General features: G+C 41.7%; 1 protein-coding gene across 8 annotated transcripts in view; it reads right to left on the bottom strand.

Annotated features, from left to right (window-relative positions):
• The window catches only part of ANKRD28 (ankyrin repeat domain 28), a 191,740-nt gene extending 177,118 nt beyond the window's left edge, over positions 1 to 14,622 (bottom strand). For 6 of the 8 annotated variants that reach the window (XR_013413549.1, XM_028843660.2, XM_028843659.2 and 3 more), the window contains exon 1: positions 14,186 to 14,622. Coding sequence is in view for 2 of the 8 variants with exons in the window: in XM_028843659.2 (XP_028699492.1) it covers positions 14,186 to 14,212 (27 nt within the window). In the remaining 6 variants the exon portion in view is untranslated. Of the gene's footprint in view, positions 1 to 6,188; positions 6,302 to 14,185 lie in introns of those variants that run through there. The other 2 variants (XM_077991427.1, XM_077991426.1) reach the window with 2 other exon arrangements.
• Positions 14,623 to 17,154: the final 2,532 nt, after the last annotated feature.

The raw sequence follows: 17,154 nt of genomic DNA, 5'->3' as shown, positions 1-17,154 counted from the left end.
AATGAGTGTTGCTTATCTGGTATATTAGACTGTTCTTGCCTTGCTATAAAGAAATACCCAAGACTGGGTAATTTATAAGAAAAGAGGTTTAATTGGCTCACACTTTTGCAGGCTATACAGGAATCATAGTGGCATCTGCTTTCTGGGAGGCCTCAAGAAGCTTTCAATCACCGTGGAAGGCAAAGAGGTAGCAGGCACATCACATGGTGAAAGTAGGAGCAAGAGAGATCAAGCAGGGAGGTGCCACACACTTTTAAACAACTACATCTCACGAGAACTCACTATCACAGGGATATCATCAAGGGGATGGTGCTGAACCATTCATGAGAAATCTGCCCCCATGATCCAATCACCTCTCACAGACCCCAACCCCAACACTAAAGATTACATGCCAACATGAAATATGGGCAAGAACACACATCCAAACTCTATCATCTGGTTTTGCCCCATCTGAGCATCAGAATCTTAATAGCATCCATCCAGACACCAATATATAACAATATGTAGTGGCAGGGGGAGAAGTGCCAAAAAAAAAAAAAAAAAAAAGAAAAATAAGAGATAAACAATACACCTCAATTTTGAATAGTACAGAAGAATAGTTTTAGCCAAAAATAAGAAAAAAAAAAAATAAAGAGAGAGAGGCAGAAATTTAAGTGTAGAAATAAAACAATTTACAATAAGGAAAGGTATCAATAAGAAAGCAATGGGTAAAAAATGAATACAAATAAGAGATAAACAATACATCTAAATTTCAGATAAAGATAGAATTAAGAGTACAGTAAGATAGTTTGAGCCAAAAATGAGAAAGAAAAAAAAAAGAGGCAGAAATCAAAGTGTAGAAATAAAACAATTTATAATAAGCAAGGGTATCAATACAAAAGCAATGTTGGCAAGTTGCAAGAGGCAGAAGATGGAGATGAAAAGGAGAAGACTGAAAGTGTGTGTAAATTAGGAGTTAAGGATTAAAAAGTTGGGCCAAAAGGGCTAAAGGAAGGGAGGTTGAGGTGGAAATGCAGAAATGAAAGCTGGGTAGGGTAGGTGATAGTTGAAGAAAAAGGGGATGGGTGTTGAAGAGAACAAAATGAAGAATAAAACTCCATAACAGTTGATATGAAGTGAGCTGGGAGACCCTCAAATAGCCCAGAATAATGCAGGCATGGGATAATCACGCCTACAACACCCGGTCTGGACTGATTCTGGACTGTGAGCAAAGAAGTATCAATCAATATCTAGTAATTAAAGTAGACTGGTCACCCAAACAAAATCTCAAAAAATACACCGGTAGTAAAAACTGTACCTACTTCAGAAAACACTATTATAAATAATACTGCTCAAATCACAAGGTCAAGACTTCTCAAGAGGTCAGTTTGTGGCCAAAGGGAACCAAACAGATTAGATGAAGTAGGTTCCAATACAGCAGAGTTCAGATGCACTGTAGGTAAAGAAGTGGGAGAAACGACAATGAAAGAAGTTGTGGTCAGAGGAAAAAAAAAAAAATCTCAATTTCAAAACTAAGGCTCCAAGGAGGTAAGGAAACAAGAAAGTGAGCAGGTAAAGGGTTCATGTGATTTTATAATGGATCTGGAAGGCTTATAAGGTAGAATATTGTTATTAAGGAGACAAAATTACGAACAGGTTGATTAGTGACATTAAAAGCAATATTTTATTAGTTAAAACATAGGAGGTTCTAAAACCAATACACTGAGACATGGAAAATAATCTCTGTATTGATAATCTGTAATAGTTAAACAGTCACTGCACTTAAATATAAGTGAAGATGATATACAGAAATTCAGTTTTATAATAAAAGATTAACTGAATGAGAATTTGTTTTATTAAGGGACTCTATTTGTATTAGTCGGTTCTCAGACTGCTATAAAGAAATACGTAAAACCGGGTAATTTATAAAGAAAAGAGGTTTAATTGGCTCATAGTTTTGTAGGTTGTACAGGAAGCATAGCGAAGCCTCAGGAAACTTCTGAGTTAATGCTGGAACGAGTTAAGATTTTGGGGGACTATTGGAAAGGTATGATTGGTTTTGAAATGTGAAAAGGACACGAGATTTGGGAGTGGTGAGGTGTGGAATGATATGGTTTGGCTCTGTGTCCCCACCCAAATCTCATCTCAAATTGTAATCTCCACATGTCAGAGGAGGGGACTAGTGAGAGGCTATTGGATTGTTGGGGCGGATTTCCCCCTTGCTGTTCCCTTGATAGTGAGCGAGTTTTCACGAGATGCGATGGTTTAAAGTGTGTGGCACATCCCCCCACCTCCTGCTCCGCCATATTAAGATGTGCTTGCTTCCCCTTCGCCCTCCACTGTGATTCTAAGTTTCTTGAGTCATACTTCTTACTAAGCCTGTGGAACTGTGAGTCAATTAAACCTCTTTTCTTTGTAAATTACCCAGTCTCAGGTAGTTATTTATAGCAGTGTGAGAGTGGACTAATACATGAAGGTTAACAACTGCTGGCTTTTAAGGGATGTATAAGCAGACTTCAGCATCCGGGTGAGCAGTTGAGCTGAAACCAGATAGAAGAGCAAGTGTGGTATTAGTCAAGTAGATCTAATAAGCAGCCTAATCCAAGGTATAGGCAGGTAGTTAGAAACTAGCATGTCTCTAAGAACCTGAATGATTCAAATAGAGATGTCTGGAATCAAGAAACATCAACAGACAAAGCCAAGGAGCTGGAACTTTTAGACATTCTCATTTGATGCTGTAGTAGGGGCAAAGAGGGAACCTAGTTGGAGTATTTCCCAATTGAGAAGTCAGTCAAGAGGGATAAATGTAATATGGAATGTATGTACCTTAGAAATGTTCTGGAAGATTGTGTATATGTTATGTAACAGTTAATCTACTCATTTAATAATAGGTGATTTGCTATTTCGAAGAAATGCATTGTAAGTTATTTTTTAAATAGTGATGATTTTGATTTGTGTCCCTGTCTAAATCTCATGTCTAGTTATAATCCCTAGTGTTGGAGGTGGGACCTGGTGGGAGGTGACTGGATCATGGGGGATTGCAAACTTAGGTGAAAACTCAAAACCAGAGCCACAAATTTGAGAATCACCATTAAAGAAACAGTATTTGGAAGTCTTAAGAATGAAGAAGCTCTGACAATAATGTGATCTTGGTTAAAACCAGGGGATTTTTCTTTCCTAAACTTTCATTATACCCAAATAGCTACATTGCCCAAGACAGGGGCTAGTACTTAAACCATGTTTAAGAAGCTAACAATGGCTGAACGCAGTGGCTCATGCCTGTAATCCCAGTGCTTTGGGAAGCCAAGGTAGGAGGACCACTTGAGCCCAAAAGCTGAAGACTGGGCAACAGGGGGAGACCCATCTCTACAAAAAAATTTAAAAATTAGCCAGACATAGTGGCGCATGCCTGTGGTCCCACCTACTCAGGAGGCTGAGGTGGCAGAATCGCTTGAGCCCAGGAGGTCGAGGCTGCAAGTAAGCCATGTCACACCACTGCACTACAGCCTGCGTGACAAAGTGAGACCTTATATAAAAAAAAAAAAAAAAAACAGCAGCAGCTAACAATCAACTAGAAATAGGAAGGAACTTCCTCAACCTAATAAAAACCGTCTATGAAAAACCAACAGCTACATCATACTTAATGATGAAAGATCACGAACAAGACAAGGATGTCTATTCTCACCACTTCTACTGAACATTGTACTGGAGGTTCTAGTCTAGGCAAGTAAGCAAGAAATAAAAAGCATCCAGACTGGAAAGAAAAAAGTAAAATTATCTCTAGTCACAGGAAATTACCTCTAGCCACTAAAAAATATTAGTGCTAATAAGAAGTTCAACAAAGTTGTAGGATTCAAGAGCAATATATAAAATCACTTGTATTTCTATACATTACCAATAAACAATCTAAAAATAAGAAAATTCCATACACAACAGCATTTAAAAACCTTAGAAATTTAACAAAATCCAAAACTCGTACTCTTGAAACTGTAAGATATGACAAGATTAAAGAACCTTAATAATGGAAAGCGTCCCATGTTCACGGAAAGACTTATTATCAAGATGGCAATATTTCCCAAATTGATCTATTGATTCAATGCAGTATCTATTGAAATTGCAACTGTCTTTTTGGTAGACATTGACCCATGGATGCTAAAATATGGGAAGGCAAGTGACTCATAAAAGCCAAAATCTTGAAAAACAAAAACAAACTTGGAAGACTTGCACTTCCCAACTTCAAGCCTACTACTGAAGGAGTGAAGGGTTTGTCATCCCAAGATATAAGTCAGACTGGTACAGTGATTATTTTGAGTTGAAAACATTGGAGAAATTGTAGTTTCCTACAAAGACAGGGGAGCTAACCTGTCTCTTCCTGCACATGGCAAGACATAAAGATTCCTCTAGAAGGGGTACCCTCACCATACCAGGGAGAGAAAAATAACCCTTACTTCCAGAGACTTGGAATTGGAAGCTACAATGGACCTGAACAAATATTCTTAAGGGAACCATCCTTATCTTCTACCTGTTTCACACCCCTCCCCAATATATCTCCTAGTTACTCCCCTAGAAAATTGCCTGCCCCAGCCAGATTTTCTTTGTTCTATCCTTTTTTTCTCAAATTTATCATTCTTTGTCTAAAAAGTATAAAAGCATCTTGCTTTGGTCACTTTTTCAGAATTCAATCGCTTGTGAAGATCACCATGTATATGGAAAACGTGCTAAATTTGTATGTTTTTCTCTTGTTAATCTGCCTGGTGTCAATGTGGTTTCCAGACTCAGCTGAAAAGTCCAGTAAGAGGTTAAAGCGGGGTTGAAAGAGATCTCTGACTCTGTACACTACAAAGCTATAGTTATCAAGACAGCATGGGACTGGCATAGGGACAGGCATATAGACCAATGGAATAGAACTGAGAGCCCAGAAATAAACTCTCGCATTTACAGTCAACTGATTCATGATACAGATGCCAAGACAATTCAATGGGGGAAAGATTAGTTTTTTCAACAAATGGCACTGGGACAACTGGGTATCTACATGCAATTAAAAAAAAATATATATATATATATATATAGAAGTTGAAATCCTACCTCATAGCATATACAAAACAAATCAAAATGGATCACAGCCCTAAATGTAAGAGCTAAAACTTTTGCTTGTATTAGTTCCCTAGGGCTAACAAATGACCATAAATTTGGTAGCTTAAAAAACATAAATGTATTCTCTCACAGTTGTGGTGAGTACTAGTCTGAAATCAAGGTGACCTTCTGAACACTAAGGGAAAGTCCTTCCTTGCCTTTTCCAGCATCTATGCTCCTGGAGTTCACTGGCACAGAACTGCATGACTCCAACCTTTGCCTCCATCTTTACATGGCCTTTTCCCCTACTGTCTCTGTCTTCTCTTCTGTTGGGTTCAGGGGGCTTCTGGGCTGAACACACAGAGATTCCTGGACAATGGCATCCCCAGAGAGGGCATGGAAGCTTCTACTCTTTCTGCCATACTTCACCCTATGTATTTCTTCCACCTGTATCCTTTTGTAACATCCTTTAGAATAAATAAGCAAAAATAAGATTTTCCCTGAGTTCTGTGAACTGCTCCACCAAATTAATCAAACCCAAGGAGGGGGTCATCGGAACTCCAATTTATAGCCAGTCATCAGAAGCCCAAGTAAAACAACTTGGGGCTTGCAACTGGCATCTGAAGTGGAGGCAGTCTTGTGGGACTGCACTTGTGGATTTGACAATATCTACAGGTAGACAGTGTCAGAACTGAACTGAATGAGAGGACCATCTAGCTGGTGTACACTGGAGAATTTGCTGAAGAACTGGTTGCTTCCTTGGTATGTAGGGGAAAACTGAAATGTGACACATTTGCTCACAACAGCATTCTTAGTAGTCAAATTACGGTAAGAGAAACTGGGTTTGTTTTTTTCCTATATCCTTATCACAAATAACTACTTCTCCAAAAAGGACACACAAATGGCCAATATGCACATGAAAAGATGCTCAACATCATTAGCCATCAAGACTACAGTAAGATACTACTTCATGGCTAGGTGCAGTGGCTCACACTGCAATCCTAGCACTTTGGGAGGCTGGGGAGGTGGAGGGCTGCACCTCACTTAAGCTCATAAGTTCAAGGCCAGCCTGGGCAACATGGCAAAAACCCATCTCTGCCAAAATAAAAAAATTAGCTGTGCATAGTGGCATGTACCTGTAGCCCCAGCTACTTGGGGGGCTGAGGCAGGAGGATAACTTGAGCCCAGGAGGTTGAAGCTGCACTGAGCCATGATCACGCCACTGCACTCCAACCTGAGTGACAAAGTGAGACCCTGTGTCAAAAAAAAAAATAAAATAAAAAGAGATACAACTTCAGACACACTAGGATGGCTATAATTTAAGACAGACAATAATGAGTAGTATTGAGGATGTGGAGAAACTGGAATGCTCATACACTGCTGGGAATGTAAAACGGTGCAGTCACTCTAGAAAACAGAACAGCAGTTCCTCAAAAGGCTAAATACAGTTACCATATTACCCAATGATTCCATTCCTATATCCCAGAGAAATGACAACTTATGTCTACATAAAATCTTGTACACAAATGTTTGTATCAGCATTATTCATAATAACCAAAAAATGTAAACACAAATGTCCATTAACTGATGAGTAGATAAAGAAAATGTGGTATATCCATACAATAGAATATTATTCAGGAATTAAAAATAAATGCCAATACTTGCTACAAAGTAGATGAACCCTGAAAACACACTAAGTAAAAGAGGAAAAGTCTACAGAGGCAGAATAGTTGTTGTCAAGAAGCTGGCAAGAATGAGGTTTGGGGGTTGATACTTTAGGGGTAAGGAGTTTGTTTTTGTCATAAAATGTTCTAAAATTGATTTTGGTGGTACTTGCACAGCTTTGCGAATATATTAAAAAACACTGAATTGTACAATTTAAGTTTGCGTGTGAATTACATCTCAATAATGCTGGTTAAAATATAAAAAAGATCAAACTTTTTAATACGGAAATTGTTAAAGAGAAAAGGCTGCCTCTCTATACTGATTTATGCTTCCTTATTATAAAACCTGTATTTCTTTAGTATTTTTGGTAACAGGAAATAAATGTAATGCTTCTCTGTACCCACTCTTATTCTAAGCTTCTGAAACAAGTATTTCTCTACTCAATTGCCTTTTTAAAGTATTTTAACTGTCTTGTGCTAGATGTTTTAATATTATCTTTGGCCTTAAATCCTGAGGAATAGAAAATACATACCTTTAAATTTATAAATAGATAAATCCAGATGAGTAAACCCTTACCAATAAGAATGTCAACTTAAATTAACTAGGCAAAAGTAGGCTTTTCACAAAAGTTAATAGGCATAATAATTCTATCCAGACTCTACTATGTAAGCCAATCAGCATACACATAGAAGAATACTGGTAACTTTTTTTTAAATCGGTATCGCATAAGGAGGGTGGATGAATCATTTAATAGTGTAACTAAGAATTGGGGATGAGGGATGGGAATGGAAATTAAACCTAAGATATTTAAAATATTAAACCATTTCAACTTTACATTGTATACAATATCCCAGTAACAGTTTAAAACATTACTGTTTTAAGTTAACTAGTAATTTCATTAATTTTGGCTTTAAATTTAAGGTATAACTTTGTGACTGATTTGATACGATGTGAACTGCCCATAGGATGCATTATTCAAAACAAAAGACCTAAGCCTGAACCTCCAGGTACCGGGTATTTTCCATGGGCATCTCACTCCAGCCCAGAATGGGTACATTCACTGAATATAAATTTTACATTAGACCAGAAAATTAAAAATGAAATAAGACAAAATGCTGAAAAACTTAATGCATCCCAAATCTAACTATTTGGGTTATCTGCTCTTTAACCACCATAATCAATGTTTTTGTTTCTTTTTTTCTTTTTTTTTTTCGAGATGGAGTCTCGCTCTGTCGCCCAGGCTGGAGCCCAGTGGTGCGATCTAGGCTCACTGCATGCTCCGCCTCCCAGGTTCATGCCATTCTCCTGCCTCAGCCTCCCAAGTAGCTGGGACTACAGGCGCCCGCCATCACGCCTGGCTAATTTTTTGTGTTTTTAATAGAGATGGGGGTTTCATCGTGTTAGCCAGGATGGTCTCGATCTCCTGACATTGTGATCTGCCCACCTCGGCCTCCCAAAGTGCCGGGATTATAGGCGTGAGCCACCACGACCGGCCCCATAATCAATGTTTAATTGCATTTTCATAATTTGAATTTACCCTAGTGGAACTATGTAACCAAAAAATTACCAATTATCATACAAATCCAAGACACTCTCAATTGTAGATACAAACAGGTCATTAATATAGCTATGAGAAATATTTTAAGATATACTCACTCTCATTCAAACTTTTGCTTAGTACTTAATGTTCTTGATCTGTACTAAAATATTTTATATATGTTCTGATTTACAGCAGTAGCTACCTAACTGGTCTTGTGTGTCCCTGTTTGTCTGCCTTTTGTAATCTATTCTTCCAAAACTTGTAATGGTTATCTAACTTTCAGTGATCACGGACCTCTCTGAGGATCTAATAAAGTTATGAATCCTTTTGAGTAAAATACATACCTGCACATTCTTGCCAAAACCTTCACACGCCCTATTTTAAGGCGGCCCAGCTCAAACGACCCATCACTTACCAATGAAGTCCAAACTTCTCAGCCTGGGATTCAAAGTACTTAATGTAGTCACTGTTAACTTAGCTAATTTATCTTCTATCTTTTCCAACTACACACCCCAGTCAAGACTATCTCCTCATTATCCCAACCATCCTTCCTAGCTTGCCTTCACAGTTCCCTCTTGCTGCTTCCACTGACAACTGCTTACTTTCAACAAATACTTCTGGTGAACCTAAAATACCTCCCCTGCCATGAGGGTTTCCCTCTACTTACAATCAGATTATCTGATCCTTTTGAATTCTGAAACATGTTATCTATACCTCTTATGGAGCTCACCAGGTTCTATTTTGTATCGCAAAAGGTATCCAAAAAGTGAGGAAACACAGAACTTGTTTTTGAACTGTATGTTACACTTTCAAATAGTATGCTCTATATGTTTTCCTTCAGCCTCTATAAGCCTCTTCATGTGATGTACCTCACTTACCCTACATCTATGTGTGTTTTTTTTCTCTCTCTTCTAAGATCTGTAAGAGTAGAGACAGTACCTTCCTCACCTTTGTGTCCCGTCATCTCCAGCACAAAACAGGAAGACACGCCAGGCGTGGTGGCTCATGCCTGTAATCCCAGCATTTTGGGAGGCCGAGGCAGGCGGATCATGAGGTCACGAGACTGAGACCATCCTGGCCAACACAGTGAAACCCGTATCTACCAAAAATACAAAAATTAGCTGGGTGTGGTGATGGGCGCCTGTAGTCCCAGCTACTAGGGAGGCTGAGGCAGAATTGCTTGAACCAGGGAGGCGGAGGTTGCAGTGAGCCAAGATTGCACCACTGCACTCCAGCCTGGTGACAGAGCGAGACTCTGTTTCAAAAACAACAACAACAACAACAAAAAAACAAAACAAGAAGATACCTGCTACATACAGTACCTGAATATCTGGGCATCAGTGTTCTTCTTCAGGTATTTCACGCATTCTGTATACCCTATAATAAGATTTCCCAAGGACCATCATTTTTTTGTGGTTTTTTTCCCTCAAAGATCAAACAATGCTCCACTCTTAGTGTGTACTTCATCAAATAAGAACTTATTAACTATCCAAAATAGTGGTTAAGTTACTCACATCCATCCAACACCTTTCTCACTGATATATGTCAACCCTGTTTAAAAAAACAAACAACAAAACCCCAACATCTTAAACATATCAATCCTCACCATAAACCCGTAAGGGAGCACACAAAGATGGCTCCTACACACAAATGATCCACATGTAAAAGCTATTACCCTTTAGTACTGCTGCAAACAAAGTTCATAAAACAAATTCCAAAAACAGAAATAAATACTATCCCAGATTACACATATGCATACTATGGAAGGCAGTGAGATAACCTGCATACAGGAACTTTTTTTAGGCTTCCTAAACATGATACAGAAGTTTATGACTAACAGATTCATGCTACAACATGGACGAACCTTAAAAATATGCTAAGTGAATGAGACACAAAAGGCCACATACTGTATGATTCCATTTATCTGAGATATCCAGAATAGGCACATTCAGAGACAGAAAGTAGATTAGTGGCTGCCAGGGCTGGGAGAAGGGGAAAATGGAGAGTAACAGCTAATGGGTATGGGTTTTCTTTTTGGCAATGATAAAAATATTCTGGAATTGGATGGCGATAATGGTCGCACCGTTTGGTGAATATACTAAAAACCACTCAACTGTACCCTTGATTAAGAGGGTGAACTTTATGACATGTAAGCTTTATTTCTATTTTTAAGGCGTGTTTTGAGCACGCTGGCTGTTTTATCTAGAAGAAAACTGTATTTAATGGGAATCTTATTTTGTAGTGTTGTTTTTTCAAACTGATCTAAACCAGCAGTTATAAACTGGCTCCTTACTAGTCCCTTTTTAAAACCAAAGCATTAATTGTTGTCAATAGTAGCTATCGACTTGTCAACGTTTACAAATACCTGTGGAGAGAGGTTTTGTCTAGCAATCTGGATTTCTGGCTTCCCCCCGCCAAAAAAAAAAAAAAAAAAATGGAGTTATAAAAATGCTAGGCACACCAGCACTGCAACAATGGCTTGGAGCTAGGCAGCACTAACATACTTGTTCCTATTTGCCATGATGTCCACTACTCCCTATTGTCTTCTAAACACTGAAGCCCAATGTCAATTACCATTTAGCTTACTGGCTGTGAGTCTGTGATCCCTAAACAATGACCTTCTACCCTTCTTATTAGGCTGTACTGATGGTAAATTAAAATGTAATAATGGATGGTTACATTTTAACAAACCAACTGCAAGAATAAAAACTGTAACACTGATATCTGTCAGAAAAAAACCCTGCAGGCCGGGCGCGGTGGCTCAAGCCTGTAATCCCAGCACTTTGGGAGGCCGAGACGGGCGGATCACGAGGTCAGGAGATCGAGACCATCCTGGCTAACACGGTGAAACCCCGTCTCTACTAAAAAATACAAAAAACTAGCCGGGCGAGGTGGCGGGCGCCTGTAGTCCCAGCTACTCGGGAGGCTGAGACAGGAGAATGGCGTAAACCCGGGAGGCGGAGCTTGCAGTGAGCCGAGATCGCGCCACTGCACTCCAGCCTGGGTGACAGAGCCAGACTCCGTCTCAAAAAAAAAAAAAAAAAAAAGAAAAAGAAAAAAACCCTGCAATTGTCACAAATTTATTCGAACTAAAGTGAAATTCAAGGAAAAAATGTGTCCATTCCTATAAACAGAAAACAAATTATTTTCGGTTTACAATTAAAAATCATTTTCATCTACTCATAGTCAGAAAAGTAATGCAGTAATAACTTCCTACCCCCATAATTAGGTGGTGGCACAAAATGAGAGAAAATTATCTTATTCAAATTGATCGGCTTTATAAGAACAAATTGTTTTACTTACTGATTTTATGTTTTAACCATCTAGAACCCTCCTGATGCTTAAATGCACAAAGAAAAACAACCCTTTTGCATTTGTAGCTTATATGTATTAAACTGTATTTTACAAAGCCAGAAGAAAACAAAATACGAGGTGAATAGCGAAATAGACCTAGAAAAGCACATTCTACTACTTCCTATGTCAAGTGTATATAAGGCTTTTGCGCTAAAAGCTATGGCAAGTACCATCCAGCTTTAGAAGTCTGTATGTCCTTATCTGTATCTTCTCCATTACTCCAAACAAAATAATCTAGCTGACCTGCTTTTCCTGTAGATGGGAAAGTATAAGAGTATTTGCTTTCCATTTCATTTTTACCATCATTTCCAATGGCTAATAAAACATCAACATATAAGATGACCTCTAAAAACAGCTATTCCCTTTAAATTAGGCAAAACCAAACTTATTTCTCAAAGTCTTCCAAAAGAGCGACCAGATGAGCCAATTACTTAGTAGTTTAGAGGTAAACCTCAATGTTCTTTCTCCCCAAACCATTAAGCTTACAGGTAACTTTTTTTATTTTTTGGTGGGACGGAGTCTCGCTCTGTCACCCAGGCTGGAGTGCAGTGGCACGACCTCTGCTCACTGCAACCTCCGTCTCCTGGGTTCAATCGATTTTCCTGCTGCAGCCTCCAGAGTAGCTGGGATTACAGGTGTGCGCCACTACACCCGACTAATTTTTGTATTTTCAAGAGAAACGAGGTTTCACCATGTTGGCCAGGCTGGTCTTGAACTCCTGACCTCAAGTGATCCGCCCACCTCGGCTTCCCAAAGTGTTGGGATTACAGGTGTGAGCTACCGTGTCTGTCCACAAGTGGCATTTTAAAGCTCAATATTACCACTGAATATTAATGGATATACATAAGACTGGAATGGCATCACAATTTTCTCACAATTGCAATTCCAAAATAAAATCCAGTTGCACCTTTGCTTAACACAATCCTGTTTCTGTTAAAACCCGATGGTGAATCAAATATGAGGCTCTCCTAAAAGTTCACCAAATTTCTAACGCACACAGTAATCTAAATCACAACAACAACTTTTTCAAAAATGCAGGACTAGAAACAAAGGAAAACATCGATCAGTCATTACTTCAACCACTAACAATGGATGCACAAAGTGCGGTACTGGAAAACCCAGACCTCGAGTTTCACACTGTTAACAGTGTAAGATGCACGGCCTGTACTGGAATTAGCAGAAATGGTTTCTGCTATAACTGTGCTTTACCTGCTATTCTCTTAACACTGCTGTCCAGTAGAACTATCTGAAATGAGATAAATGTTCTATGTCTGTCCTATTCAATACAATAGCCAATAGCTACATGTGGCTACTGAGCACTTAAAATGTGGCTAGCAAAACTAAGGAACTTGGTTTAATTTTAATTAAATTGCTACATGTGGCTAGTGGCTGTCTTATAGGACAGAACAGTTGTATAATTTGAAATACAAGGTATAAACTGCATTGACTAAACTGTAGAGTTTTTCAAAGTATCGTACCCTGATGTTAACACCAGGCAAGACCATTCTGATACCAAATAATACATAAGGTCAGCGATCAGCCTAAATATAAAATAAAATTCACTTACAAAATGAGAATTCTTGATATTACTTAGATTCAGAATGGAAGGTGCAATATTTACTAAGTAATATAAAAAATACGTCTCAGGTTCTTCCCCAGGGTTTTTGCAAACGGGGTGCTCACTTTCAAAATAGTTTCCCAAAACATGCAAGTTATTTTCCCTTCAAATCTGTTCAACATCTTCCGTTCAGAAAAACAAATGGCAAAAATAAGTTCTCAACACTAGTAAGTGTGCTGTGACAAATCAATGTGTAAATGTCACACATTAATTTTCCTTTTCCTTAAAAGAGGGTAAAAATGTTTGGCAGCGTCCGGATCTTTCAAAAGCCTTATTACCCATCTTTCCAAACGTTTAGGTGTACCAATCATTCAGATACAGTTGCGATTTCGTTACTGGATACAAAGTAGTTTTTTAGTTACAGAGAGTTACAAGTCTTTTTGGCACAGGTATTCTTTGACCAGCTCTTCCTAAGTCAAGAAAAGTAACAAGATGGTGCACAAAATGTCAAACGAAAACAAGTCTGGAAACTTGAATTGAGTAACTAGTGGCTAAGCGGAATCAATTGCCTTTAACCCGGAGAGAGAGTCCCTCGCACTCGCACTACTCAGCCAAGCAAACAGAACAAGGTCGTGACCCTGGGTCACGGCCGCCAGCACCGCTCCCGCCCGGCAGCGGGAAGCCACCTGTTAGGCCCGAGCCTCACCTGGCAGGAAAGAGGAAGCGCTTGCCCGGCAGCTCGCCCGACGCGAGGGCGCTGAGCGTGGAACCCGCCCCTCTTGCTGCAGCGGCTAGACCCCCGGCGGCACGTGGGCTTCACCCCGGCCCCGGCGGCTCTGACAGGCGGGTCGCCCGCGGACCCCGGCCCGCCGCCTCGCGCCGGTCCCCGGGGCAGGACCCCCGTTTCCCTCGCAACCACCCCGCCGAGCGGGCGCCCAGGCGGCCCACCCCGCCGGTCCGCCCTGCTTCCTTTCCTTCCCGGACGGCGCGATCCCGCCCTGCAGCCCCTCACCTACCTGGTCGCGGAGTTTGAGGAACGCCATGGCGGTCGCCTCCGCGCCCACTCCAGCCTCCGCCGCCGCCGCCGCCTCCGCCGCCGCCGCCCGGCCCACCGCTCCCGCCCTAGTAGCCTTGGCCGCTGCCCGGGACCAGCGGGTCGGCGGCCGACTGCGCTGAGAAGACCGCGGGCAGGGGGCGGCACCGCCTCCCCGGCCGCCCGCCGCCGCCGCCGCCGCCGCCGCCGAGAGGTGAGAAGCTCGGCCGGTCCCGCCTCCTCCTCTGAGGACTCCCCGCCCTCTTCCTTCCTTTCTTTCTCCTTCCCTCTGCTGCCTCCCCGAGCAGCCCTACCCGCCGCTGCCGCCGCCGCCTCCTCACGCCCCCTTCCCGAAATACCCTGGCAGCCCCCGCGGCCGCGCCGTTCCAGCCCGCGGCAGCGGCGGCATCCAAACTCCACAATATTACCACCACCGCCCGCCGCGATTGGCGGCCGCGCGGGGGAGAGGCCAGAGTAAGCCGAGCGCCCATTGGCCACGCCGCCGCGCTTGCTGGTGCCCCCCGCCTCCTGAGGAGGGAGGGGCGGGCGGAGGAAGCCGCAAGGGTGGGCGCGGAGCCGCGGCGCGGGCGGGGCGGGGGAGTCTGCAGGGGCGCGGGACGGGGGAGGGCGGCCAGGTGTCCCGGCTCCCAGGCGCGCGCCTCAGGCGTGGTGGGCGGAGCCCGGGGCGGAGGTGGCGGCGGGAGGTGGGGAACGGCCCCGGACTCGCACGTGGAGGTGGAGCGCGGACGCCTCCCTCTGCCAGGGCAAGACTAAGGAGCTGGGTGAGGGACCGGAAGGGCTGGAAGGGGTGGGCACCTGGGGGCTGCGGCGAGTGGCGATGGGTGAGCTGGACTTGCACGTGGAGGAAGCGTGAGAATGCGCCCCTGGGTTTGGAGAGGGTGGGGAGCCAAGGAATGGGATGAGAGGTGGTCACGGAATGGGGGGCGCTGCTGTACTCCACGGGGGCTACAGACCGAGACCGGGTGAGGGGCGGGGGTGATGCTGGCACTCTGGACGGAAGGGCGTCGTCTTCGCAGCCGAACAGGTTGTGGACGCCCAATCCTTTTTCTACCCGCAGTCCCAATCTGAAGCTAAGCTATGTGGTTTTCCCTTGAAAGCTCCCCAGCCAGGCTTGCTGCCTCCACCCCCTTCTTTCGCATCTGAAGGATTTTGCCTCCCACTCGACAGAAATCAATTTTCTTAAACATAAAAAAAAAAAAAAAAAAAAAAAAAGATGTGCAGGATTTCTAATAAATAGCATCCTTGGATGGAGGAGAAGAGGAATGACTCCCTCACCCTGCCACACACACCCCCACGCCACCCCGCAGCTCTGAAACGGCTTTTCTTTCTTAGGCAGCCGCACGCTGTTGCCATTCCAGGCTCGTGTGGGAGAAGATTGTTGTGCGCCTGGGTCTGTCCTCCCGGGCGGCTCCAGCCTCTGGTTTATACAAGGTGCAGATGGTTAAAACACAAACGTGTGACGTCAGGCTCGGTTTTTAAAAGTCCCTTCTACCCCCTACATCAGTTGTGTCTCTTGGGATGGACTTTATTTAGAAAATCGATTCGAGCCTAATGGCAGCCTAGAGAAATGGAGATCTTCATCAGGACTATCAGATTATTGTAATGCTGCACTTACAACAAAAAACTTAGCTTTAGCCACGCAAAAAAAAAAAAAAAAAAAAAATGAAAATAGAGTGCAAGATCAAAAACACACCTGGTTAACTGATAGTACGACTCTTCCAATTTTCTTTGACATATCCATGCCATGGTTCCATTGAAACAATTTCTTGCCTAAAATTGTGTCCCTCGTCGTGATATTTTCTACTTAAAATGGAGGAATTCTTATAACTGTGATCTAACCGTCATAATGAGGCTAAAAAGGAAATCAAACTGCTCTTGCTTTGCATTCTCTTCAGTAGCTCCTTTCCCCTTTATTTCAACTCCAGCAGATAAAATAGAGATACCATTTGTCACCCAACCCCTCCTTATCAGTTCATTGAGGATGAATGAGTTAATGTCGTGAAAGCATTTGAGTTCTCCAAAACAAAGGTGTTGTGATAATATTACTAGAGTACTTTGTGACTACAAATTAGCTTTGTGAATAATTACCCATGTGCCATATCCAATCGAGTTCTATCTTAGTCTAGGAGTGTTAGGATTTACCCTCATTTATGAGTAAGCCTGTTAAGCACTATGGATGTTGAGCCAGGAATTAATATATCCCTCCTCTTTCCCCCAAATAATCTCTTCTCTAGGTTAAAGTTCTAGAATTTAAAAACACAATGAGAACCTGATTAGGAACATGGCAAAGATGATTTTTTGGGAGAATGTAAGTGTTTGAGAGTATGAATTTATGGACTGAATATGCATTTTAATAGATTTTGTGATTGAAGCTAATGAAACTTAGAAGGACTCTTTTGAAATTTTCTAATTAACAGTAATCAATGAAAATGTTTTATGATGCACCATCTGCGTTATAGTAGGTATGGAGCTCTCCTTATAGATGATGCTTCACACGTCGCTGGGTTCTCACCCTTCTGCACCATGAACACCGTTTAACTTCTCTTGTGTCTCAGTTTCAACATTCGTAAAAAACTAAGCTTAACATTTCCTGGTGTACTCATCTTACACCGTCAGATAAGATAATGATATTAAAGGCTGTGGAAAACTCTGAAGGACCATTACACTATATTATTATGACAGCAACTACAGGGTACTTCAAAAAGTTTGTGGGAAAAAGAAGGGTTAAAATTAAAATGTAAACTTTATTTCTCAACATAAGATTTGTCAAGTTCAAGATGATAAGCAATGATACCAACCATTTAGTTCATCCTTAAAGAACTGAGGGTCCTGGGAATTTAATCATGTCAATGCAGTCTTTTTTATATTAATAATGTAATAATAACAGAAGAAAAATGCATGCCTTTTAAAGAATTGTTAAGATTAGGAAAC

The sequence above is a fragment of the Macaca mulatta genome, chromosome 2, assembly GCF_049350105.2.
Source record: "Macaca mulatta isolate MMU2019108-1 chromosome 2, T2T-MMU8v2.0, whole genome shotgun sequence".
Classification (NCBI taxonomy): Eukaryota; Metazoa; Chordata; class Mammalia; order Primates; family Cercopithecidae; genus Macaca; species Macaca mulatta.
The sequence above is the reverse complement of the archived record's forward strand: the minus strand, read 5'-3'. Positions and strand labels throughout refer to the sequence as shown.